Source organism: Dreissena polymorpha, chromosome 3 (genome assembly GCF_020536995.1).
Source record: "Dreissena polymorpha isolate Duluth1 chromosome 3, UMN_Dpol_1.0, whole genome shotgun sequence".
NCBI classification, from domain to species: Eukaryota; Metazoa; Mollusca; class Bivalvia; order Myida; family Dreissenidae; genus Dreissena; species Dreissena polymorpha.
The window spans coordinates 150,871,686-150,899,219 of record NC_068357.1 but is presented as its reverse complement, the minus strand read 5'-3'; the positions used below and the strand labels follow the sequence as shown (position 1 = coordinate 150,899,219).

Sequence of the window (27,534 nt, the reverse complement as noted above, 5' to 3'; positions counted from 1 at the left end):
AGACCAACAGACCAACCAACAGACACGACAAAAACAATATGTCCCCCACTACTATAGTGGGGGACATAATAAGACATCAATTTGGGAATAAATTGTGCTTTTCAAAAGTGCATGATATGCAGTTTTATATGTTGTATTGACCGATTAATACACTTCATTGTTATTTAGGGACACACTTGGATCTCTGTCAGGCCAAAAAACAACCATTTTTAACTGTGAAAATGGGACTTTTTGAGCTTAAAACGGTAAAAAAACGGCCATTTCACAATCCAAAATTACAATTTGATTTAATATTTTGCATAAGCGAGACAAGATATTGAAGCTTTTCTATGGTTTTAGATAGAGTTTACTAGTCAGAATATTGTTGATCTAAATGTAAGTGGTTATTTGTTGAAAGAAAGTGTCAAGACAATAAAAATATTATTTTAATACATTATTTAAAGCTATTTAAATATGATGCAAGTATTAAACATGCTTTTGCTATACTTATTCTTAACAAACTTAATTTCACAATTTGTACAAATTTGCGACTCGTTTTTTCACAATTTACATGAGTTGCGACTCACTTTTTTCACAATTTTGAAAAGTTGGCGACTCATTTTTTCACAAAGTGAGGGGGCAAGGGCCGCTTCACAAAATATGGAAAAAAGGCCCTGTCTTCATTTGTTGAAACAACACTTGTCTGGCCCTATTCATGTTATCATTCATCATGACAAACAATGATTTAAAGTTCAGAAATCAAATCCATCCATGGATATATTTTTCCATGCTGTAATTTAGGCTTGTTTTCGATTAAAGGAAAGCGTTATGTGGTCATTGAAAAAAGATGCTTATTTTTTTATTGGTATTGGTATTTTGAATAACAAGTCAATATATTGCAAATAAAATAACATGTAATGTAATTGTTAAACAACAAACACAATAATCGACTCAAATACACAACTCATAAATTGAACACTTGTCATTTCTAAGCCCCTATACAGAAACTGCTTATTAGAGCGTGTGTTATTCGATTGTTCATTGGCAGAACGCAGATACACATGTAACAGGGATATTAGCTTGCAAGTCATGTAAACATGTCAAGCATTGCAGCAACATAATTGCGGCAATATTGATTTGGAAGTTAAGGCACAGCAGTACCCCTGGGCTTAAACTGCAAGGGCAAAGCCTGGTAGTGTGAGACAGCTATTTTGTCTGCCTGCCATAGGTACAGGTTCCCACCCCTAGACACTTTTCACCCTCATGTTATTTGGGGTCTGGAGTACAGCAGGTGCATCATCTTAAAAGCATTTGATGGAGGAGTATTGTGGTAAGAAACACTTGGTAAATGGAAAATGGTTTTTAAAAAATCCAGTAAACCACTACATTTAATTTGAATAATACTGATAGCAGTGAATGAGAGATGGCAGTGATGCTGATGTTGATTATTGTTGTCTGTCATTTGGGTTATTAAAACTGGTCGAAATAAATCAACATGCATCATGATTCAAAAAACTCATATATAAACTGTATAAGTGTTCGATCAAAATAAAACATAAAACTGTACACAAAAAATGCATGCAACAATACCTGACTTCTGTCTGCGAAATACTACGAATGTTTAATAAAAAGACACCCCAATTTTGTGACTTCGGCAACTTCCGCAAGGTAGACAACTCCGGTTAACCTTGGGTCAAAAAATAAAACATAGCTGTCAAACCAAAACATCAACACTATTTTCGCTATTTGTTACAAGCTTAGGATTAGTTAAAATACAAATAAAATGTCAAGAATCTTCCCATCAGTTGTTAAGGTAATCTGGCTTGAATTTAGCGCATGTCATTCAAAGTAATTTGATAAACGGTTATGTTATTGAAATTTCGTTAAAATTCGGATACGACTATTTCGGACATTATTTTTTGTTTAATGATATTTTTAGTGGGATGTTTACGTTTTTTCATTTTTTAATTCTTATCTGTATGAAACTTTTCAAATCTTGGTTCCTGACGTCACAACAAAAACAATACCACTGTCCATCATTCTTATTTATTATTACATCCGTATTTTGCAGTAAATAGGTTAGATAGCTTTTACAATAAATCAAATATGAATTAACAAAGATCTGACCATCAAAAGCAACTTTCAAGTAAGTTTAAAAGATTGTAAAAAATTGCAATCTTAGACAGCAAAAAAATGCAAGCACTGTCCAATTTTTTTCTTTACAAAAATCAATAAAAATTCAAATATTGTTAGAGTCTGAGTTTTAAGACACGTATACAATTTACACGAATTGAATTATATTGGCAGCAACAGCCATTTCCTTGCATATTTAACAAGTAGATTGCGCAGGTTTGTTTGTAAACGAAAGTCAATGGGCATAACAGATATACCGCCAGAATAGCCCCAGAGAATACCAGGTTTAAGTTTACTGTCTGGACCCATTTATGCCATGCAAAGTAAAAAAAATCAACAGCAACATGTTAAACTATTAAAGCCAGAACTAGCTGTTGCTTAATAAACTGTGGAAAAAAAATCTTGGATGTTTTGTACCTAAAAAATTCAATACCAGAAACGTTTAAACTGCCGTATATTTGAACAATGTGTGTTTGTTTGATTTAGTTTCTCTTGTCATTTTATTGCTATCAGTTAATGTAGGGCTTAAAATGCACTAAAAACTTGTCCTCACAAAAGTTTGTGAGTGGCATTTTTTGAACTCTGAAATCCCAAACTGCAAATAAAGCAACAGAATCAATGAACATTCCATATCAGTAACAGTTCAGTCATTGTGGTGCATGTAAGTTGACATCACTACCGCATCTTGATATAGCGAATCAGTATTATACAGTCCAACCCCTCTTAAGCAGCCAGTCAAGGGAAACGGCCAAATTGGCTGCTTAAGCGGGGTGGCCTTTTAAGGGGGGGTTAGCTCATAGGGAGTCTAGAGTTGATGAGTGCATGGCCAACTGTTCATTTTTTGTTTAAACAAAATGGTAAATATGTGTACATGTACTAAACAATGTATAGACTTAAAATAATTTTATTTCTTCCTTTTTAAACTCAGCTATAAAACAACATTTCCATTCAAAAAAATATTCTATTCATCTTTCTAATCATCATCAATATCATCCTCATCAGAATCAAGTCAATGAACAAGAATCATTCTCATGATTTGTTGTTTACAGAATGCGCGTTGCATGGCCCCAATGCACTTAAGATGGGAACAGTTGTGAATCAGTTATGCGTGAATAACTCCCGTGCCACTATCAATCAATAATTTAATTGCTTTATTGCAGTTTTATGTCTTTGTAAAACCTACTGCACAAATTGGTCCCGACAGTGATCTCCTCCACGATAAAATTGGGCCAGTTACTTAATAGACTGATAATAGCAACCAAGTGTAATCCTACAGGTAATCGTGCTTTTCATGCATAATTTTATAAAAACATTTATTTCGCCGCGTAAATGGTTTTATCAAAATTAATATTGAAATCATTGTAAATATAAAACAAATATAAATGTTTTGTTAAATTCCCAAATGAGAATCATAATTTGTAATCCGAAACACACTCCCGATTGATTTATGTTAACGAGACGTTTACAAATTCTAGCATCAAAAAAGTCCTCATGTATTTCCTTTGTCCTGACAAAAGCGCGCAAAAATTATGCACCAATGTACAATGTCACGTCATACCCATGCGTGCGTGTATTGATTTTTGGATAAAAACTGTAGCACAGAGAATATGTTGAGCAGTTGATTTGGGTTAAAAGTTGCGTTGTTCTTTTTAACTTTTAATTAGCCGATAATTGTCATAAATGTGTGCTTGAAATAGTATGATTCAACAGCTACAATAATCAATTATGAATAAAGAATCTCTTTTCCAGTACTTATAGATGATATTCGCATATGCGTAAACAAAAAGATCAAACTGTCGCATATTGCTTTTAACCCGATAATCTGCCGCTACCCTTGCAAAAAGTTAACCCACTTTCATACCAAAACACACTTAAACCAACATAAAACTGTGTTTTTTCTAAGTTTTTCTGTGCGGAAGTTGGTTTTTGCTAATAAAAGCGAGTTTTATGTGAGCTAAACTGTGCTTAACTGAGTTTAAAGTTGGTTTTTTAAAGAAGATGTGTGTTAAAGCGAGTTTTTTTGCTGTAAGAAGTTGGTTTTTTATGTGTCAAAAGTGAGTCTTTTTATTTATGAGTTGGTTTATGTGTGTTTAAGTGTGTCTTTTTGTTTCATAAGCGAGTCTTTTACAACAGAAGTGGGTCTTTTTATAAACAGAAGTGGGTTTAAGCGAGTTTAAGTTGGTCTTTTTCTAAATAATTTGAAAGCCGCAACAAGGCTAAAAGACTCACTTTTACACACTTTTCAATAAGTTGGTCTTTTGTTTATTAACATAACTCAACAATAAAACAATAATTCTTCAACTAGGTCTTTGTTTCATGTTTATAGCCATATATTATCAAGGTGAATTGTAAATTGGCTTTTTTACAGCTTGTTTGCCATTGCACCTTTTGTACATTTGTGGGTTTCCCATAATTTTAAGGAAATATTGGATAAAAATTGCTCTTTCAGAACATCACAGGTTCACAGATACTATAAAAAATGTTAAAATGTTCAAACTTAGTTTTATACCTGAATATGAAATTGTTTGTCTTTCACTTTGAATCAATACATAAATATTAAATATATTATAAGAACAATCACACATCTATAAAAAAAAGTGAATACTTCCATTTAATTCATGTTCTTTGGAGAATTCAATAGACTTACAGTGTGTTTTTTTATTCATTTTTTTGAGGGGGAGGGTGACACTGTTTCTATAATAAATAAAACTAGTTTCAGTGTGAAAGTGTTGATTAATATATGGAAACTTATGTGGGCTTGCCAGCATCAATTATATCTCCTCAACATAAAAACAATAACTATTGTAACTTTCTTATACTGATATTTAACCCCAATACAATTAATGTCTACCACATTGACCTTTAACATACAATTTAAAAGGCAATAAAAATAAATAATATTTATAATATTATTATTTGCTAACACCATTCAGCATGTTATATTGAAATATTCACAATTGAATATAATATGCTAAGGGTGCTGTGTATTATTCAATAAATACATATATGTTGGTGTTGAAATCAGTAGATATTTCTCACATTTAGTAATTGGCTGACACATAAGAGATTAGCCCCCCCCCCCATTAAATCATAAACATTAATCCTTATCACATTATCAGTGCTCCATCTATAGGCCTAACAAAGGGGTGTTGATAGACTTTTGATTGGCTGAGCCACCATCTATTTGAAAACAAGCGACTTTGATTGGCTGGAGACAGGAAGTTATGTTTTGAAAACAAAGGGGTTTTTCATCAACTGACTTTGAGCTTTAAGGTATAATTGAGTAACATTAAGACTTATAATTCTAGTTTAAAATGTCTTGAATAACTTTCAGCATGAAGTATTGTGTGGTGAAAACAATGTGTATTTACTACAATGTGAAAATCAACAATAAGTTTGTTGCAAAGGAGATTCAAAGTGGATGGTTAAAGTGATATGGTCTCATAATTCATCAACTGCCTGTTATCTTGGAATACTGAAGAACAGTTGTTTTAGGTTTGTATTTTCATTTTTACATCACTTTTTTATATAGTTTTATATGGAATTAATTATGATCATTATCATATTTATGTATTGTCACTGGGAAATGTAAATGGATAAGCAGTGCTCCATCTAGCAATAAATAGAGGGGCGCTGCGCCCCTCTAAAATTTGCCCACTTAAAAAGCGCCCCTCTATTTTTCTGTCAAATGCCCTTTTGATCTCTAAATTCCTGTTTTCAGGCGGTATAAATCGCCAGAAACATCGACATGAATACACAGATAACACCCTTACATGACTGCCTGGGGTGTATTAAGTCAACACATTGTTAACAAATAAGCCCCAAGGGCATGGTTTGTTATCAGATCACTAATTAGCCTTTTGTTGCAGACGATATTAACATGCTGTGAAAGATTATCTCTGAGGTCACGCTTGGTTAGGCACAATCACACTGAATGAAATAAAACTCAGCACTATTGATTTTTTTTAACTTCTGAATTTTTTGGCTATAATTTTTTGTTTGGAAAAAGAGTGAATTTTAAGTCCAAATACCTATTAACATTTGAAAATTAATCATCTTTTTTTAATGCGAATATGCGGTTATTTTTAAGTCCCAAATTACGGAATAGAAACATATTTGTGTTTGGATTTTATTTCTGAACTTTAAAACACTGTCTGTCCTCAATCATGATGAATTTGAAAATGAATAGGGGCAGACAGTTGTTATTTCAACAAATAAAGAACTTGTTTGGAAGGATGATTTATCACTCTGCAAGTAAAATGTAATGTTGATATTGTCATATATTTTCGCGACCTAACAAAACTGTCAACGTTGTTGACGTTAGTTGAAATAACGTGTTGTGAAATAAATATATCCTATTATTAACAATAACAATGTTTCATTTTAATCCTCAGACTGGATGCTACTTCATGGTGACATTGATCATTGTTTAGACTTTAAATTTGTCAATATAGATTTTTGTTTTAATAAATATTATTATTGTGGACAAACATTGGCTCAAAGTTATTTAAAGCAAAGAATTTAAGTAGTGACAGTCACAACGTTTTTTTTGATCCAGTGAAACCCCTGAATTTATTTCATGTTTTCTTCATTTCATTTTCTTTTAAAAGGCCACTGATGCTGAAACTGAAACCTGAAAGATTAACATGCAGTTCAATGACAGGTGATAAAAAAAATCAAAATTCTCCCCCCACACACACACCGGAAAGAAATATGATATCTATATATCTCTAATGCGTGTAGTCGGATGCTAGCCCAAGTCGGTTAGGGAATTGGCTACTAAGTTGTTTTCCTTAGCGCCAATGTAGATAGTAATATGTTTATTGTAATTTCCTTACACAAAATGAGGAACAGCATACAATTGGTGAAGTCATCCAATGCACTTCTGTTTACAATTAATAAGTATATAGTATAACCATAGTATATACTTAAGTATATGCATAACCAAATGCCCTATTTTCCAAAATTACGCGTGAAATGTGCCCTTTTAGGGGAAGCTCCCCTCTATTTTGAAAAGCTGGCTGGAGCACTGATAAGTATAAATGTAATGCAATTATAAGGAAAAACAACACCATTTGAATAATTATGGTTGTATTTTATGATTATTGTCATCTTAAATGTTATTTATACCTATTTCTGGTCATTAGTGAACAGATTTCTTTCCCACATATTCAATGAAAACTTTTATATTTTAAATTTGAAGGTTAAACTCCCAAGGTGAAATTTACATTGATTGGAAGATTCTTTGGATAGAATATTCCTGCCAAAAGACAGCAGAAGGGGGACTAACTGATGTATGGATTTTGACACCAGATTTTACCCTGCACGAGCAGGCCAACTTGAGAAGATCAGGAGTGGGAAAACCGAGCCCTGTCCTTGACCAAGAAAAGTTTGATTTGTTGAGAGGTAAAACTATACAGGTTTTAGCATTTGAAAGGCGTCACACTTCCGACCAGTCCACACAGCCAAATGAGACCACATATCTTGGTACATTTTCAAACAGTTTTTTCTACCACACGTAATTTCTTTTAATTATTTATGACAAGCGTTAAGTCACATGTGATCACAGGATTTAAATTGCAAAAATAAACAAACAAAAACAACAAGCAAACAAACTTGTTTTGATTTAAATTAACAATATTTATAGTAACAAGATATACCATAACAGCAATATTTATCACTTACATTATAAAATATCTTTCAGGACCTGATCTCAAATGAGATCATGCACAAGACGCACCTCGCAAAGGCCATGACAGTATAGTTTTCAGACCTGATCAGCTGGTGACTGCTCTATGAAGTGTTGTTCAACCTACCCTAAGGGGGAGATTCGAGAAGGTCTCCTGATTGCTGAACACTACGCCATGGTTTGTATGATTCTTTTTTTTAGGGAAAAAGGGGATTTAAATATATAGGTGTTCTACTGCCTCCATATTCATTTTGAAACAAACATAATGCAATTAATTCAAATTTGACTCCAGCACATAATCTGTCTTGCGTTAATTTAATACTTCTGCTGAAATTTAAGAGTTACTAAAAATTGTGTTTGTGTATAAAAAAGTTTTGAGAATTTAACACATAGGCAGACAAAAATAACCTCAGTATAAAGTTAACGATCAAGCTCTCATTTTGAACGATATAAAAAATTCAAGCAACAGTAATTTGCCTCCTTGTTTCAAAAACCTCTTTTGAAATCCTTCTAATGTAGATGATGTTAAAATGGGATATCTGAACTGATGATATTGATGTAAAAGTTTATTCCACCAAAATCAAGTCATTCAGATCAGACTTGATTTGTGTGGAATAAACTTCTACGTGTTTTTTGAATAATGTAATGTACAGTAAAATCCTGCATTGATTGTTCATATACATTTCAGATGTCATCTCCAAAAAGTTTGTCCTGCCCATATCAACAGTGGAAGAGAACATGAGATGGGCCTTGAGGAGGCTTCGTGTCATGTACTGCGGGGAGAATATATAAACTGTGTAGTGCTGAGCAATATGTTCCTTTGTTCATAGGTGTAAATATGTGTAAAGGGCTATTCCAGGAAAAGATAGGATGAAGGATTCCTTAATGGCGTCATTTTATAAATCCGGTACCACCAATACAGTTAAAAACAATTATTATTTATTTTATCCTCTGTATCACCCCTCACTAACTGAAACTGTATATATCATGGTTCATACCCTTCCCCCCATTTTTACCTGTGGTAGCCCTAAGAGGAGAATGTTATTTATTTTAATTTATTATGTTAAATGTGCTCGCATATTGTAATAATGTATCTTGGGTAGATGTTTTCCTGGTTTTGAAAAAAATGCACTGTAAAAATGTTCACATTATTAGTTTTTTTAATATAAACATATTTTTTAGCAAATTGTGTGTGTCTTTACTTTTTAATCACATGGGGCTTGTAATGATCTGTTGTGATTTTATCTCAAATACCCTTTTTACCATAAAGGTGTAAATATATTTTTTTACAAAGGTTACAGGTCAGACAAGCAAAATTTTATGATCCCTTAAGCGAACAAAAGACTCACAAAAATCAACTTAAACACACTTTTGTAGACAGAAGTGAGTTTAAGTTGTTTTTTTGTGAGTTTTGGTATGTTGGTTTTTTGTGAGTTTTGGTATGTTGGTTTTTTATGAGTTTTGGTATGTTGGTTTTTTGTGGGTTTTGGTATGTTGGTTTTTTGTGAGTTTTGGTATGTTGGTTTTTGTGAGTCTTTGTAACACACAAAAAACCAACATACCAAAACTCACAAAAAACCAACTTACCAAAACTCACAAAAAACCAACTTACCAAAACCCACATATGTGTAACAAGTGAGTTTTTTCTGTGTTTAACTCAGTTTTAACCAAGTTGGTAAAAATACCCACTTTAAACACAGATAAAACCTACTTACCAAAACTCACAAAAAACCAACATACCGAAACTCACAAAAAACCAACATACCAAAACTCACAAAAAACCAACTTACCAAAACCCACATATGTGTAACAAGTGAGTTTTTTCTGTGTTTAACTCAGTTTTAACCAAGTTGGTAAAAATACACACTTTAAACACAGTAAAAACCAACTTACCAAAACTCACAAAAAACCAACATACCGAAACTCACAAAAAACCAACATACCAAAACACACAAAAAACCAACTTACCAAAACCCACATATGTGTAACAAGTGAGTTTTTTCTGTGTTTAACTCAGTTTTAACCAAGTTGGTAAAAATACCCACTTTAAACACAGAAAAAACCAACGTACCAAAACTCACAAAAACCAACATACCAAAACCCACTAAAAACCAACTGCCAATACCGCTTGGCTTAACACGGATAAAACCCGTGTTAAACTCGAGTTTTACACACTTATTTGGGAAGGGTAGTTAATTGCAATTTGCAAACTGGCTGTCAAAATGTTTACACATCATGCTTCAGTACTGCAGAGCTAAACCGCAGACTGGAAGTACGTATTGATTTTTTCGCCGTTGCGTCGGTGTTATTTTGCCAGTGTACATGACTGACTTACTCGCGCGTGACCACTCATATGGGGGGAATTTAACATTTGGGATGCAAAATTGCTGGCCCCTGGCCGGAGAAACGGGGTTACTGCTAAAGAGGGGTGCATTATAAAGTGTTTATCGACGGTCGCGGCACAGACCGACCGCCTACATGGGGCGACTGGCGATAAGGGGTGACCGGAAGTAGGGGTTGGACTGTATGCAAATGTAATATTTGTAAAGTATTTTAGCTAAACTTGTCTGAAGACACTGAGTCAATTAGCACTTTCAGAATTTAGGAACTTTTAATTATGTACTTGGTGTTTTTCAATTTTATCTCCTATTTCGCTAGTATGTGAGTCCAATATAGAGTCCTGACTTTGTGAATGAATTTATTTGAGTCGCTTTCTGATAAAACTGGGCATAATGCATGTGTGTAAAGTGTCGTTCCAGATTAGCCTGTGCAGTCCGCATATGCTAATCAGGGACGACATTTTCCGCCTAAATTGGATTTTTGCTAAAAAGAGACTTCATTTAAACGAAAAATGTCATAAAAACGGAAAGTGTTGTCCCTGATTAGCCTGTGTGGATTGCACAGGCTAATCTGGGACGGCACTTTACGCACATGCTTTAAGCCTAGTTTTCCCAGACTGCAGCTCATTTGTTTGCTAGATGATGGGAAGGTCAAGTCACAGAATGCTTTCCTCAACATGCAGACTACAGGCACCATCTGAAAACAGATACACAGTGGTCAGCCAGACAGATGGTATCAGAAAGATAACTTTGAATGATCCAAAGAAAAGGTTTTATAGCATTTTGCTTCGTGTTTTGATTGCAGTTTAATAGTATATGCATAACTTTTAACTCACAATTTATGTTATTGTTATAAATAGCATTACAAGAATGTATATGTTTTTTTTTAATATTTTGGCTTGTTTTTCTAAATTTAAAAAGTGGTGATGACAAAAAGAAGAAATATTCAAGCCATACACTAGATTGGGACACTAGAGTCCATTTCAAAAGTAGAACCAGTACTTGGTGTTATAACAGCGATATTTTTGCCCAATTGGGAAAAGTACCGGTACCAGCGAAAACCCCTGAAATTGAGAAAATTTGTGTTGTGAAATCTTTATATTGCGTCCACATGATTTACAGGAATGCCCTGTCGCTGGGTATGTTACATGATTTTCAGGAATGCTCTGTCGCTGGGTATGTTACATGATTTCCAGGAATGCCCTGTCGCTGGGTATGTTACATGATTTCCAGGAATGCCCTGTCACAGGGTATGTTACATGATTTACAGGAATGCCCTGTCGCTGGGTATGTTACATGATTTTCAGGAATGCCCTGTCGCTGGGTATGTAACATGATTTCCAGGAATGCTCTGTCGCTGGGTATGTTACATGATTTACAGGAATGCCCTGTCGCTGGGTATGTTACATGATTTCAAGGAATGCCCTGTCGCTGGGTATGTTACATGATTTTCAGGAATGCCCTGTCGCTGGGTATGTTACAGCAGCTCCAGAAGGATGTCAGTGCAGTAGACGACAGTCTCCGAGTGATCGTTCTCTCACACACTGGACCTGTGTTTTCTGCTGGCCACGACCTCAAGGAATTGGTGAAAATTAAACTAATGTTGTTTAAATGTTTTAATCACTATCAGGGATTTAAATTGAAGCAGAATTCTGCTTTGTGATGCAAGCATTTCACCATTTTCTCATGTTTGACTCCTGCAAATTATCTGATTTGCATCAGTTGGATGCTAATGTTACCCAAAAGCAAATCAATATCTTTTCACCCCCTAAAAATAACATCTGAGCCCAGAAATCTTCAAGAATGGGGTTGTTTGACACATGGTTTGCAAAATCTATTGATAACTCTGTGAAAGGTTACTTTGCAGCCAGGTAGTGCTATCTAAGTTGATATAGAGTTGATATATGTCTAAAATGTCTGGAATTATTGAGTTTGAATCCAAAAACCATACAATTGAGCCGCGTTCTGAGAAAACTGGGCTTAATGCATGTGCTTAAAGTTTCATCCCAGATTAGCCTGTGCAGTCTGCACAGGCTAATCAGGGATGACACATTTTGCCTAAACTTGTTTTTTGGTAAGGAGGGACTTCCTTGAAACTAAAAATACCATAAAAGCGGAAAGTGTTGTCCCTGTTTAGCCTTGGCATTTGTTTTCTTATCCTTGCCTCATTTCAGACCATAGAAACAGGCAGGGCTCATCATGAACAAGTGTTTGCTGTATGTTCACAATTTATGTTGTCACTACAGGTAATTCTTGCAAAGCATATAGAATTGCCTTGTTGTTCATAACATTATTTTTTCTATTGTTTAATCGGCACCTTATAATTTCCACTCAAAGAATACTAACTTAGACCCTGTGGCAAATTTTTATTCTGGCTTTTCTGCCTTTACTCATAGCCACAGCCCAAATATAAATTAAGCTTTCAACAGTTGAAGAATTTAAAACAACATATTGTCTTATTTTTAGATTTATGCACCAATATTTGAGTATCAAAATATGCTCAGATTTTAACCAGTATAATGACATGTAATTCTGAGGAATCACTAATTTTCACAGATGTCACATTTTTAGGCTTTTTGCACATGAGAGCATTTGAGCCCACAGCAAACTCATTTCTGTGAAAATGGGTCATAATGCATGTACGTAAAGTGTTGTCCCAGATTAGCCTGTGCAGTGTCCGCACAGGCTAATCTAGGGCAACACTTTCCGGTTTTATGACATTTTTTGTTTAAATGAAGATTCTTCTTACTAAAAAAAATCAAATTAAGGCGGAAAGTGTCGTCCTGATTAGCCTGTGCAGACTGCACAGGCTAATCTGGGCCGACACTTTATGCACATGCATTATGCCCAGTTTTCTCAGAAGGCAACTCATAATACTAATTTAAACATTTGCTGTTTTACAGGTAGCTCTATGTAACAGGTCGATTGTCTAAAAATGTAATTTTTTTATTTTGTGGAAATAAAAAAGATGTAATCTTTGTATTTTGAGTTAACCATTAAATTGTTCAATGTAAAAAAGAACATTAGCAGTTGTAGTTTAGTTCAGATTGGTAAATGTGAAAAAAAAAAAGAAACTTGACATGATATCAGTATATATCATATTACGTGAATGTAAACGCAAACTATTGTATTGCACACGTGTGTCACAGTCATCATTTTTTTAATGCCCCCGGATCAAATGTGCGGGGATATATTGTTTTTTGCCTGTCTGTCTGTCTGCCATTGTATGTGTCTGTCATTGTATGTGTCACAAAACTTTAATCTTGGTCACAACTTTTGCAATATTGATGATAGCATCTTGATTTTTGGCATGCATGTGTACCTCATGGAGCTGCACATTTTGAGTGGTGAAAGGTCAAGGTCATCCTTCAAGGTCAAATGTATAAAAAAAATCAGAGCGGCGCATTAGGGGGCATTGTGTTTCTGACAAACACATCTCTTGTTTCTGCTAGAAAAGCATGCGAAAACATGCTGACATCTATAGCGTAATTACTTTCTTATAGAGGATGAAGATTTCATTCTTTCCATCAGAAATAATGCTGTATGTTTTCACTAGCTGACATTAAAAACCAATGTACCTGTTCATACTGTATGTTTTCACTAGCTGACATTAAAAACCAATGTACCTGTTCATACTGTATGTTTTCACTAGCTGACATTAAAAACCAATGTACCTGTTCATACTGTATGTTTTCACTAGCTGACATTAAAAACCAATGTACCTGTTCATACTGTATGTTTTCACTAGCTGACATTAAAAACCAATGTACCTGTTCATACTGTATGTTTTCACTAGTTGACATTAAAAACGAATGTGCCTGTTCATAATTTTTAGACTCATTAAATCAACAAAAAGTGTCATTTTTGCCAGGGTGTGTTACAAATAGACTGTGGTGTATTTCTTATGCCACCCATATTATTTGTGGACCCCTGACATTTAAGACCTCAATCCCATAGCCACTGGTGTAAATGTATATTGCAAAAAGCAGTGATAATGTTGCATTCCACTTACATTTTGTTACATCTGGTAAAACATCATCAATCATATTGCAAAGTAGGCTTTTTTTTTCTTCAAAATTTATATAAAATTAGAAGCGGGAAGATTTTTTCTGGAATTGAGCAACATTTGGACACTGTGAATTTCAATGATTTCATATTAAACAGTTTTGTTATCAAATAAGTGCAAATATGAAAATATTAAGCTGAAAATGTACCAGTCCCAGAGATTGTTTTATTAAAATTAAAGTTTTACTATTTTATAAGCCAGTTGTAATTCTTAATGAATTGTAACATAATGCAGTTCAAAACATTGAATGCATAGACTTATGCCTTCAAACTTACTAACGAGGGTTTAAGGAAATGTTCTCTGGTAGGGTAAAATCCTATGCCACCCCTGCTTAGATATAGTCTTACATTAGACTTTTTTTATTTATTTCCTTTTCAGGACATTCCTGTGCCTGTAATTGCTCAGGTTAATGGTAAGACATTATGTCTTTGATATTCATAGTGCGTTCTTGTTTATATTAAGTGTAGTACTGTAAACAGGATTCACTGGGGTTTGCACAAGAAATGAGATCTGAAACGTCTTTTTAGTGCAACTTTGAATTTCTGATGAGCCTAATGAACTAAAAGGCTGACTTTAGTGCAACTTTGGATTTTTGATTAGCCTTGTAAATTAAAAGGCTCCATTTGCATCCAGTGCATTTAATATTTCTAAGGAGTCTTGTGAACTAAAGGATCACATAAGTGCAAGATGTGTAATTAGCTTTGTAAACTGAAAGATTCACTTCAGTGCAAAGTAGGATTTCTAAGGAGCTTTGTGAATTTTAGTGCACTGCAAGGTAGGATTTCTAGGGAGCTTTGTGAACTTAAGTGCACTACAAGGTAGGATTTCTAGGGAGCTTTGTGAACTTTAGTGCACTACAAGGTAGGATTTCTAGGGAGCTTTGTGAACTTTAGTGCGTTACAAGGTAGTATTTCTAGGGTGCTTTGTAAACTTTAGTGCACTACAAGGTAGGATTTCTAGGGTGCTTTGTGAAATTAAGTGCACTACAAGGTAGGATTTCTAGGAAGCTTTGTGAACTTTAGTGCTTTACAAGGTAGGATTTCTAGGGTGCTTTGTGAACTTTAGTGCACTGCAAGGTAGGATTTCTAGGAAGCTTTGTGAACTTTAGTGAACTACAAGGTAGGATTTCTAGGGAGCTTTGTGAACTTTAGTACACTACAAGGTAGGATTTCTAGGGAGCTTTGTGAACTTTAGTGCACTACAAGGTAGGATTTTTAGGGAGCTTTGTGAAATTAAGTGCACTACAAGATAGGATTTCTAAGGAGCTTTGTGAACTTTAGTGCACTACAAGGTAGGATTTCTAGGGTGCTTTGTGAAATTAAGTGCACTACAAGATAGGATTTCTAAGGAGCTTTGTGAACTTTAGTGCACTACAAGGTAGGATTTCTAGGGAGCTTTGTGAACTTTAGTGCACTTTAAGGTAGGATTTCTAGGGAGCTTTGTGAACTTTAGTGCACTACAAGATAGGATTTCTAAGGAGCTTTGTGGACTTTAGATCACTATAAGTTAGGATTTTTAGGGAGCTTTGTGAACTTTAGTGCACTACAAGGTAGGATTTCTAGGGAGCTTTGTGAACTTTAGTGCACTACAAGGTAGGATTTCTAGGGTGCTGTGTGAACTTAAGTGCACTACGCACTACAAGGTAGGATTTCTAGGAAGCTTTGTGAACTTTAGTGCACTACAAGGTAGGATTTCTAGGGAGCTTTGTGAACTTTAGTGCACTACAAGGTAGGATTTCTAGGGAGCTTTGTGAACTTTAGTGCACTACAAGGTAGGATTTCTCAGGAGCCTTGTGATTTGAGGTTGACTTGTGTGCAACTTTGGATTTCTAAGGGTCATACACATTGAATAATTTAAGGCACATGTCTTGATTTCATCAAATGCTTTGTTTTCCTTATTTTTCTAATGGCTTGTTCAGTCATCAATTTTTTACTTGTTTATATTATTGTCTGCCATGTAAACTGACATTTTTCAGTTTTGACCCAAATATTTTACAGTTGCTATTATATAACATGTTAACATCCGTAATAATAAGTTACTGATTTCAATATAGATAAAATAACAACATAACAACACCTTAATTAAAACCAAATATATGGTTTGATTTATCACTTAACACAATTTTTGCTATGGCAGGTTTGGCCACTGCTGCAGGATGTCAGTTGGTGGCTAGTTGTGATATCGCTGTGGTCACAGAGAATTCGAAGTTTGCCACTCCAGGGTTAGTTATTGTTATCTATTTTTTGAAACTAAAATGAACTTATAAAAATGATAAAATCATTATTAGCTCGGCTGTTTTCAGAGAAAACCCGAGATATTGTCATAGCCAGCTCGCCATCTGCCGTAGGCGTCGTGCTAATACCTTAACATTGGCTCTAAAATCAAAGTGTTTCCACCTACAACTTTGAAACTTCATATGTAGATGCACCTTGATGAGTTCTACACGCCACATCCATTTTTGGGTCACTATTTCAAAGGTAAAGGTCACTGTGACCTCTAATATAAAACTTTAACATAGGCTCTAAAATCAAAGTGCTTCCACCTACAACTTTGAAACTTCATATGTAGATGCACCTTGATGAGTTCTACACGCCACACCCATTTTTGGGTCACTAGGTCAAAGGTCAAGGTCACTGTGACCTCTAAAAAAAATGACAAGCTTTTGCAGCCGAGTGTGGCACCCGTTATGCCGTGCTCTTGTAAATATTTATTTATATATATTATTTTTAAGGTTTTATTCAGAAATTCATATAAACATACACAATGCATACTTCTTATAATCATTATATATACATGTATTATCATTTTATGAAAGGTTGGTTAACAACCCATAATTTGCTGCAGCAAGTATTTGATTTTAATTAGCATCAGTTCAATCCATGTATTTAAAAAAAAACTTAAAAGATTGACTCATTCAACCTACTTATTATTTTTCCAAACTACATGTATGTCTCTCGTTTTTATTCTTTTGTTTGTTTGCACATACAAAAGTTTAATCCTTTCCAGCTGAGAAGCAAAGTGGAAATGGCTATGTGCAAACAGCATTAAACCAGAACAGCCTGCAAGTTACTTGCAGGCTGTTCAGGTTTTATGCTGTTTGATGCTCATCAGTATCTAAGGGTTGGAAATGAAGCCCTTAAAACTTGAATCTAGTAAGAAAGGTCCTTAATTTAATTTGATTTTCTAACGGACTACAAACATGTCTGTATCTGAGTGGTATAGGGTTAATTTTCAGTGTACAGGTGGGTCTGTTCTGCTCCACCCCTGCAGTTGCCGTGGGGAGATCTGTGCCCCGTAAGGTTGCCATGGAGATGTTGTTTACTGGCCAACCAATCAGTGCACAGGGTAAACTGAAACTTCAAATACAAAATACTTTTAAATTAGTTACATAACTTGTGTGGTAATAGGTCATTGAAACTATGCCTACGGCCACCTCATAATCAAGTAAGGAAGGTTGCCAAGTTTCTATTATAAGTACTGGTATGTGTAAGTTCTTTGCTAAAATCGGCCAGTCATGCTCAGAAAAAGGATCAGTAGATTTCGGACCACCATAATCTGACTGAAATATTATACAAAATAGCAAAAACAATCCAACAAAATAAAAACATGACAAGTTTCTAAGCATTTAGAAGTTTTTATTTAAGAAAGATATTAACCTTTAGTAAGCATATTATCAAAAACTGGACAACATGTTTGGATAACGTCTCTGGGTATCTGACGGTTGGTAGAGGTCGCAGTTGTGTAGTAGATATGGTGTTTGAATAGCAATTCGAAAGCCCCTGGTACAATCCCAACTGTTGGGGCTTTTCAAGGTTGATTTAAATACAATTAAGTGAAAATAAATAGGTTTTAAGTAAATTTGTTCAATTAATGCATAATTTACATCACTTTAATAATAAAGAGATGTTTTGAAGAGCTATGGCCAAAACAATTATTTATTTCAAATTTTTGTCTGAGATTGGAAATGAACAAATAAATTGTAACCCTTCTTGTGTTGCAAATTTGCTTTAACATTTCCTGCTTAGAATCAGAGTGACACAACCAGCGCAAAACCAGAACAGGCTGCAAGTATTTAGCATTCCTTTCAGGTTTTATGCTGTTTGCTGCTCATCAGTAGTTTTGGGATGGAAATGAAGCCTTTACATCTAGAATCTAGTCAGGTCTTAAATGTCATTTGAGTATCTAAATGACTACAAACATAACATGTCAAAGTGCGTATCTAAGTTATAAAGGGTTTAAAACTACTGTTCCTCTATGACAGATACCTTACTGCATGGGCGATGGTCAACACTTTCATTAGACTTTGTTTGAACATTTCCATTGAAAATATTGCACTAAAATTATTCACATTTTCTTTTTCATAACATAAGGTCATAATATTGCGTAAATATTCTTATGAAGAATTTGCAGCATTGAGAATGATAAAGATTGATATTATTATTTTCCGTTTCAATAAACATCGTAGTACACATTTACGATACGATACATTTTTCGAAGATGCATAATTGCTTAAGTCCATATCATTTGATTATAAATTTTCAGTAATCAATTAATTACATTGGCATCTCAGACACCGTATATATTTGACGAGCATGGCAAGCTAGTTCGTCTACTTATTAAGATTACAAAATTCTCTCGTAAGTTAAAATTGTTGTACGATCGTTTATGAAATGGCCCCCTGTCTTTCAGATGCTTTACTGCATGGACTAGTCAGCAGAGTGGTTCCTGAGGGCAAGCTGGAAGAAGAGGTCAGGGGCCATGTATACAGGATCTTAAGCTGATCTTAACTTCTGTTGAAAATAAGTAACATTGAAAGTGTTGCTCTTTATATACGCCTAAAAGGAAAAATATGTCTGTTACCTGTTTTCTGTGGAAAAACAAATGGGTCCTTTGGTTGTTTGTTTTTTTATGCCCCCAGATCGAATGATCAGGGGGTATATTGTTTTTGGCCTGTCTGTCTGTCTGTCATTGTATGTGTGTGTCTGTCTGTCCCAAAACTTAAACCTTGCTCATAAAATGAAAACTCTGGGGTCTATGTTCTTTAAACTTCACATGTGCATGCATCTCATTGAGATCTACAATCAAACATGGTTTGAGGTCACTAGGTCAAAGGTCAATGTCATTGTTTCCTTTACATTCAAAATATAACCTTGTTTCTAAAATAGCAGCCATGCAGCTTCAAAGCGCAGTAGGGTGCATTGTGTTTCACAAACACAGCTCTTGTTTAAAATTAATTTATATTTGGCTGTGTTTATCAATACTTTTCTTCTATATTCAACTATCTACATGTAGATATATATTGAAGCTGAACTGAAAGGACTCACATGGTTACTCCTAACTAAGATTTCAGCGACTTGAATGGGAGTCTTAGACGTGGTCCCTGTATTTCATATAAAAATTCTATGCCAAATTTATCTTACAAATATATGTTATTATCAGGGATCATATTTTTTTCGGTTTTGTCGGTCCTAGACCGATTGGGGTCGTGAAAGACCGATTGAAAATCCCAAACAGTCGGTCCGATTCTGTGTGCTAAAATTACCATGTCATGAAATCGATTACACAGTGCACATGCTAACATAGATCTACCCTAATTACATTCTTATCTCGAGTAGGTGTGAAAACCATTCACTGCAGTCTCTAAACCGGTCAGGACCAGTTTATTGCGTTGCAGCCGACTAGTATCATAGTATGACCCCAAGCAGCGAAAATTCGCGCGGTTGTGTATTAGTCATGCGTGAATAACCCCGTGTCAATAACCATCGATAATTTCACTGGCTTATACCTAGCACACTAATCGGTCCATTATGTGTCAAGTCGTTGTCAGTTACTTCGGAGATGAAAACTTCAATGTTCATAATCCTCGTGGAAAGTGTGCATTTCATGCATGATACAGTTAACTTTCATATAAACAAAGAAGAAAATCGGATATTCTGCAATAATTCATAATTATTGTGGGCGGACCGTATACACTGAAAACACGCGCTGTAACTAAACAAAACATGCCGATACATTTTCCACCAGCGTAATAATCCGGCAATAAATAAATGAAAGTACAGCCGAAAGTTATGTTTATGGGCGGAACTTCACATAAAATAGTACACAAGAAAAATAATATACATTGTATAAATCTTTAGTAAAAATCGTGTTAGAATCAAAATAATTCGTGTACTTAATCGTTTGTTGTATAACTCACCACCGGAAGTTTAGATGCGTGGTTTCAAATCACTCGTGCTTCGCACTCGTGATTTATCCTTACGCATCTTAACTATCGGCCGTGGTTTTTTTGACAATAAACTATAACGTACACGAATTATTTCGCAACTATTTGGTTTTGTTGTTGCCAGTATCCAACCTACGCACAGACATTTATGAGGTTCAGTGCATGTATGTAAGCTATTATCGAGTCGACAACGATTTAAAACATCGGTATAGACTTACACAGATAAATTATAGATTTTGACAACGATGAAAAAAAGTCAGATACAACAGCACACGAAACAACAATAAAAGAGAAAAAATATCATAAAACCAATTGAGAAAACTCGTATGTTCCGTTTAAAAAAGATGCCAAAGGCAATTTAACTTGTACATTTATTATACCACCTTCATGAATGGCAAAATCAATGGTATATATGTTAACGTAATTTGTCATGATTTCGGATATAAATTTTCGGACACTTTTCCCCCATTTAAATCCAGACCGATTGATGTTGCGGGAAAATATGATCCCTGGTTATTATACCATGGTCATTAAGGCTTGAAGTGGTATATTGTTGATAGGTCGTTTTGTCACTAGGTCTAATTTTTCAGCGGTTGTAGTTAAATTTCCCGATATCAACATTAAGAATTATTTCATGTTTGAATAAAACTGCCTCATTAGTTGAGACTATAATTTAAAGCGAATCTGGCCTTCTGATTGATTATATTCAGGAATTTGCAAATTCTACATTAACATACACAACTTAATTGTTACATAGAAGTGGTATTGTCAAATTAAAGGGGGGGAAATAGCTTGGTTACAGGGAACATACTTTTTTAGGCCTTGTGTTCAAATTAAGTAACGTTTGAAACCTTTTATAGGCCTTATGTTCTAATTCAGTCACATTTAAACAGTTTGCTTGAAATATTACGACAAATAATTTGGATGTACCAGCACATTATAACTGTCTTTAAAGTCATATCATTTTATGTTTTTTTCATGTAAGATTTTTCATATGATTTTGATTCATAAGTAAATAAATCATTAGTATTAACGGCTCAGACCAACAAATTAAAAAAAAATTATATGAATGAAACATCTGTCAATATAAATACGTGTCTTTCAATTCATTATAAATATTGTACACAGTATGCAGTATTGGACACGATCAGTCCCATATTTGGTAGCCATCTGTTACTACGTGTAATGTTTACATTTGATCATGATTTTATAGACGACCAGGATAGCGATGAAGATCTGTGAGTTCAGCAAATCTGTGATAACCCTGGGAAAAAGAACATTCTACAAGCAGATTGCACTGGATAGAAAACTAGCGTATAGGTAAATCTTATTAGTTTAGTATATATATACATGTACATGTACTTTAAGGTGTCCGAATTCAAATATAGTTCAAAACAAGTAAGAACAAAATTGGTAGATCATAAGTACTAATGTATTTAATGATTTCAGACATAAGATGAAAAAAGTTATTAAATGATGAGAAATAACTGAATTATTAAATGATTATTATAAATTTAAATATGTTATAGTAAAGCTTGCTTTTGCTGGGTTTTCTATGAAGTCACAAGCCCATGTAAGCTTTCATCATTTACATACCATGACATCCCGATCAACACCTGCAGAAGCAATCTGTCCATGCAGAGTTTGTACACATCTGGATAAAATGTATTGGAAACTTGCTTTGTCTGGACAAAGCATGGACTTTTTACCATTTCAGTAATTGACTTTAATGGAATCTTGGTCATTTTAATAACAGACAATCATGGAATCTTGACCATTGAATCATTGACAATAATTGATTCTTGGCCATTGCAATCATGGACAATAATGGCATTGACCGTTTCAGTCATAGACAATAATGGAATATTGGAATCTTGACCGTTTCAATCATGGACATTTATGGAATAATGGAATTGACCGTTTCAATTATTGACAATTATGGAATCTAGACCATTGCAATCATGACAATAATGGAATAATGGAATTGACCGTTTCAATCATGGACAGTTATGGAATAATGGAATCTTGACGGTTTCAATCATGAACAATTATGGAATATAGGAATCTTGACGGTTTCAATCATGGACAATTATGGAATCTCGACCATTGCAAAATGGAAAATAATGAAATGTTCACTATTGCAGTCATGGACGATAATGGAAACCTAACCATTTCAATCATGTTATCTTGACCATTTCAATCATGGAATTACTCAAGATTGTCAAATAGATAATACTATGCTATAGCATTGTTTGTTCAAATTGATAATGAATAAATAGTTACCTATTTTGTAGAAATATATATTATAGCAGAATTTCAGTTTTAGCCATTTGAGTAAACCCTGATATGGTATTCATATTTTTTCAGCCTCACAGAGAAGGTCATGGTAGATAATCTCGCCTTAAAAGATGGCCAAGAGGGAATCAAAGCTTTTGTGGAAAAACGGAAACCAGTCTGGTCACATGATGATGACACTGCTCACTGATTGGCTGTTTTATAAATAAAGAAGTCTCATGATCAGTCACATGGGGCACTGCTAGTCTCTGATTGGCTGTTATGTTCATGATTGAAAGTCACATGATCATAGACAGATCTATGGAATACATGTAGTAATATGACTACATGTAGTTACAAAGGATGATAAATGTTCTGCTCATTAATTTTCTGTTTCCATTGGGAAGTCATGAAACAATTGTCATGTTTATGTGTTGTTTTTTTGTAAATGGAAATCCTAGCATGTCACAACCATTTTAATTGCAATGTAAAGTGACCTTTTCCATATGGATGACTAACTGAAATTTGCTAATAAAGAAATATTAGTTTTGAATCAAGAACATTCTTAAAAACAAATGCAATTTAAATTTATATTGTGGCATTAGTTGTTGCTATATAACTATGCATGGGTTTTATTGAACTTGTAGAACCAGAAGTTGAAAACCCTGATATATTGGGGGAATGGCAAGCAGGTGGTCTGTGACAAAAATGATGTTTCCAGTCGATACTCTTTATTTTGCATTGACAAACATTGATGAAAACTTGGATATAGCAATTTTTCATGGAGACCTAGCTTTGGATTGTATTTTGTGTTAGTTGTTACCTTGTTCATCATTTGTCTTGAATGATAGACACAATTAAACATTGGGTGACAAAAATATTGATAATCAGAGGAAGTGAGCTGAATGATGTCAAAATTATTTAACTGTAGAACATTAGATACACAGCTTTTAAAGCTCAGAAAAGTTTACGTCATGCGTCGCAGCCACAAATGTCGTCATAAAGTATTTTTGTTTTTATTTTGTAGAGGACTTTTATTCAATTTTATATACCAAATAGTTACACTGTGGTTTCAGAGAAAAAGATTTAAGTTATTTTGATATACGAGTCTATAGAAATCATGTTACCCCCAGGCTAAAGGCACTTTGGCACTGGTGGCATTATTTGTTCAATGTTTCATTTCAAATATTTAACATCTCGAACTTACAGTTTTAGGGGAAAGTTGTTTTTTAAGTTATTGTACATTATGCTGTTGAGTGAATATTGACCTTGTGACCCTTAAGGGGTTGCCTGTTTTAACAAGCATAATTTTATAAAGCATTTATGTAGACTACTATTCACAATTAAATACCAAATATTACCTGTTTGGACTAATTATTGTGGTTTTATGTGATAGACGAGATTGCCTTCAAGGTTGAATACTGTGTGTTAAAAAATGTAGGGAAATTCCTGCGGACAAGTTTGTATCTGCAGACTTGCAGAGAAACAGCTGTTCATTGTGAATCAAGTATGGTAGGTGCTTGTTGAGTCGTGGGTTGTTTTCCAGTCGTGGCTTAGATAGAGGTCACATAGATATGATGCAATTTGTAACAGAAAATGTTTGGACATAGTCACCATCGTTTTGCTGATAAAAACAGTTAAAGATTGTAATTCATAGCAACTCAATACGTTCTTATAAAATATTTCCTCCATTATTTATTGTTGAAATAGTGTTTTTAAGTGACACAAAATTGTTTATTTAGGATTATTTTCCATTCTTCACCCTCCGTTGACATTTGGTCACACGAAACTACTCCCCTGCAGACTTGCTTTTGGGGCGAGTTGGAAATGGTCAAGGTCACTGTTACAAAAAATTAGAAAAAAGCCTTTGGCCTAATAACATTAGCTTGAATGAAGGTTTTGTACTGAAATTTAGTGTATAGGAAACGGACCTAGCTTGTGATTGCATTTGGGGCCAGTCAGAAATTTGAACCCTCATTTTGTGGTGTTGCCAAGTGGCTTGTTTTATAAATGAACTTGAATGGTATTTATATCAATTTTATCATCAGTAGTGATTTGACTGTTAAAGATGCATTTGTATGAGCGTATGTAATTGAGGACTTAATTTTTGTCAATTACATATGATTAAATGATTTGTTTGAATTACATTGTACATGTATTAAGAGTTACAGTGCCAAAAATTGTTGTTTTACTAGCCTACATGGGCACAAAGTGCTCATGGTCAGCTATTGTGGTCAGTCTGTGCCAGATATCCTGCATTACCACTCTAGAGGCTATTTTTTTATCCAATCTTGACAAAACGTGTTCAGAATGTTTATCTTGACAATATCTAGATTGAGTGTGATTCTGGGTCAAGTGCCTCTAAAAGGAAGCTTGCCAGATAAAATCTTATACAAATTTTTTACAACTCTAGAAGCCTCATTTATGACTCAATCATGATGAAACTTTGTCCCATTTTTTATTAATATTGATCAATATCTAGGCCGTGTTTTAAGTGGGGTCATGTGCATATAAAAACTAGGTCAGTAGATCAAAAACCTTTTTATTACTCTAGAGGACACTTTTATGGCTTGCCCTTGATGAAACTTAATCAGCATGTTTACATTGACAATATATAGGAAAAGTTGAAATCTTGGTCAAACTCATTCATAACTGATTCTAGGTCAAATTATAGAAAAACATTGTTACCACATATACATTACTCAGACTCAATGCAAACTGGTCATAATGTTTATCTTGACAATATCTAGGCTTTTTTTGAAACTATGTCAAAAGGTCACCATGTTAGAAACCACTCCAGAAGCTTTATTTATGATTCCATATTGATGAACCTTAATCAGAATGTATTTCTTGAGAATATCAAAGCCTTGTTCAAATGTATGTCAGGTCAGATCAAAAACTAGGTCATGAGGTCAAGTTTTGTACAATTGGTGAACCTTGACCTTAGTGCCATAATTGCTTTGCCTTCTTGTTGTTATTGTTTTATCATATTTGTTCTTGTATTATGATATAAGCAACTGGACTACACTTTCAAAAAAGTACATGTGCATTTACACGTTTCTATTGTAATACTATTAAATAAAAAAGTAAAACTTAAATATATGCTTGTAATTATGTGCTGCAACATTTTTTTGTTATTCCAGCGCAGTAGAGGGGTTGATAAAGAACTGTCTGTTGCATACAACTCAAAGTGTATAACTGCTTGTGTGGTTAAACTTTATGTTCATATTCGTCAGTATGTTAACTTCTGCACCTTATTATTTTGGTGCATTTTTTAACATATACAGTTGAGTAATGGCCTTCCTAACAAAAATTAATGCTTTAAAACTTGCATCCCGATTACTCCAAAAGTACTGCTGCTATGGTGATGAAACTTAAGAAACATATGAGCATAAAGTGTCTCAAAGTTAAGCCTGGACACACGGCAATGGCTGGCAAATCAGTGTCGACACTTTCTACTTTTATGGTAGTCTGCATTAAAGGGGTCTTTTCACAGATTTTGGCATGTTTTGAAGTTTGTCATTAAATGCTTTGTATTGATAAATGTAAACATTGGATTTAAAAAGCTCCAGAAAAAATTAAGAATAACATTAAACAAGAAAAAAGTAACCCTCAACATGGCTTGAATCACTGACCCCTGGAGTCCTGGAGTAAAAGTCTACCACTTATACCACTCGGCCATCCGTGCTCATACATTGAGTTATATATTTTATACTTCATATAAGCAATCCTCGTTGTTTCACAAAATATCACGACAAAAACAGAACTCTCCAAATTATTAAATCGTTTCACGTTGCAACGCTTTATAATTTTCAGGTTTTTAAATCCTCAAAAGATGCATATAATGACTATTTTAGAGCATGGTAAATGTTCAGTATTACTGTTTCCTCACAACTATCATAACTTAAACAAAAAGTGCGAATCTGAAACATTTTTATGCCCCCCTTCGAAGAAGAGGGGGTATATTGCTTTGCCCTTCGAAGAAGAGGGGGTATATTGCTTTGCTCATGTCGGTCTGTCAGTCGGTCCGTTTACCAGGTGGTTTCCGGATGATAACTCAAGAACGCTTGGGCCTAGGATCATGAAACTTCATAGGTACATTGATCATGACTCGCAGATGATCCCTATTGATTTTGAGGTCACTAGGTCAAAGGTCAAGGTCACGGTGACCCGAAATAGTAAAAGGGTTTCCGGATGATAACTCAAGAACGCTTAGGCCTAGGATCATGAAATTTGATAGGTAGATTGATCATGACTCGCAGATGACCCCTATTGATTTTCAGGTCACTAGGTCAAAGGTCAAGGTCACAGTGAACCAAAATAGTAAAATAGTTTCCGGATGATAACTCAAGAACGCTTATGCATAGGATCATGAAACTTCGTAGGTAGATTGATAATGGCTGGCAGATGACCCCTATTGATTTTCAGGTCACTAGGTCAAAGCTCAAGGTCACGGTGACCCGAAATAGTAAAATGGTTTCCGGATGATAACTCAAGAACGCTTATGTCTAGGATCATTAAACTTCATAGGTACATTGATCATGACTCACAGATGACCCCTATTGATTTTCAGGTCACTAGGTCAAAGGTCAAGGTCACGGTGACTCGAAATAGTAAAATGGTTTCCGGATGATAACTCAAGAACGCTTATGCCTAGGATCATGAAACTTCATAGGTACATTGATCATGACTCGCAGTTGACCTCTATTGATTTTCAGGTAACTATATCAAAGGTCAAGGTCACGGTGACCTGAAATAGTAAAATGGTTTCTGGATGATAACTCAAGAACGCTAATGGCTACGATCATGAAACTTCATAGGTACATTGATC

At 34.5% G+C, this 27,534-nt stretch overlaps 2 protein-coding genes across 13 annotated transcripts in view; one reads left to right on the top strand and one right to left on the bottom strand.

The window, feature by feature from the left end:
• LOC127871972 (oxidation resistance protein 1-like) overlaps positions 1-1,668 on the bottom strand; it is a 91,734-nt gene extending 90,066 nt beyond the window's left edge. For all 7 annotated transcript variants that reach the window (XR_008045661.1, XM_052415279.1, XM_052415283.1 and 4 more), the window contains exon 1: positions 1,570-1,668. The gene's annotated coding sequence lies outside the window, so the exon portion shown is untranslated. The remainder of the gene's footprint in view (positions 1-1,569) is intronic.
• Positions 1,656-25,801, top strand: LOC127871996 (enoyl-CoA hydratase domain-containing protein 3, mitochondrial-like). Of its 6 annotated transcripts, none has more exons than XM_052415354.1 (10): positions 1,656-1,792; positions 10,780-10,910; positions 11,559-11,725; positions 12,315-12,386; positions 14,585-14,618; positions 16,343-16,427; positions 17,442-17,551; positions 18,896-18,954; positions 21,643-21,749; positions 22,797-25,801. In XM_052415354.1, the coding sequence occupies exons 2-10, from the start codon at positions 10,895-10,897 to the stop codon at positions 22,912-22,914; spliced, it is 768 nt and encodes a 255-aa protein (XP_052271314.1). In that variant the 5' UTR covers positions 1,656-1,792; positions 10,780-10,894; the 3' UTR covers positions 22,915-25,801. The 6 variants fall into 6 exon arrangements, with proteins under 6 accessions (XP_052271314.1, XP_052271312.1, XP_052271313.1 ...); XM_052415352.1 differs by having other exon boundaries at positions 1,660-1,792; positions 11,596-11,725; XM_052415353.1 differs by lacking the exon at positions 12,315-12,386 and having other exon boundaries at positions 1,660-1,792; positions 11,596-11,725.
• The last annotated feature ends 1,733 nt before the right edge of the window (positions 25,802-27,534 follow it).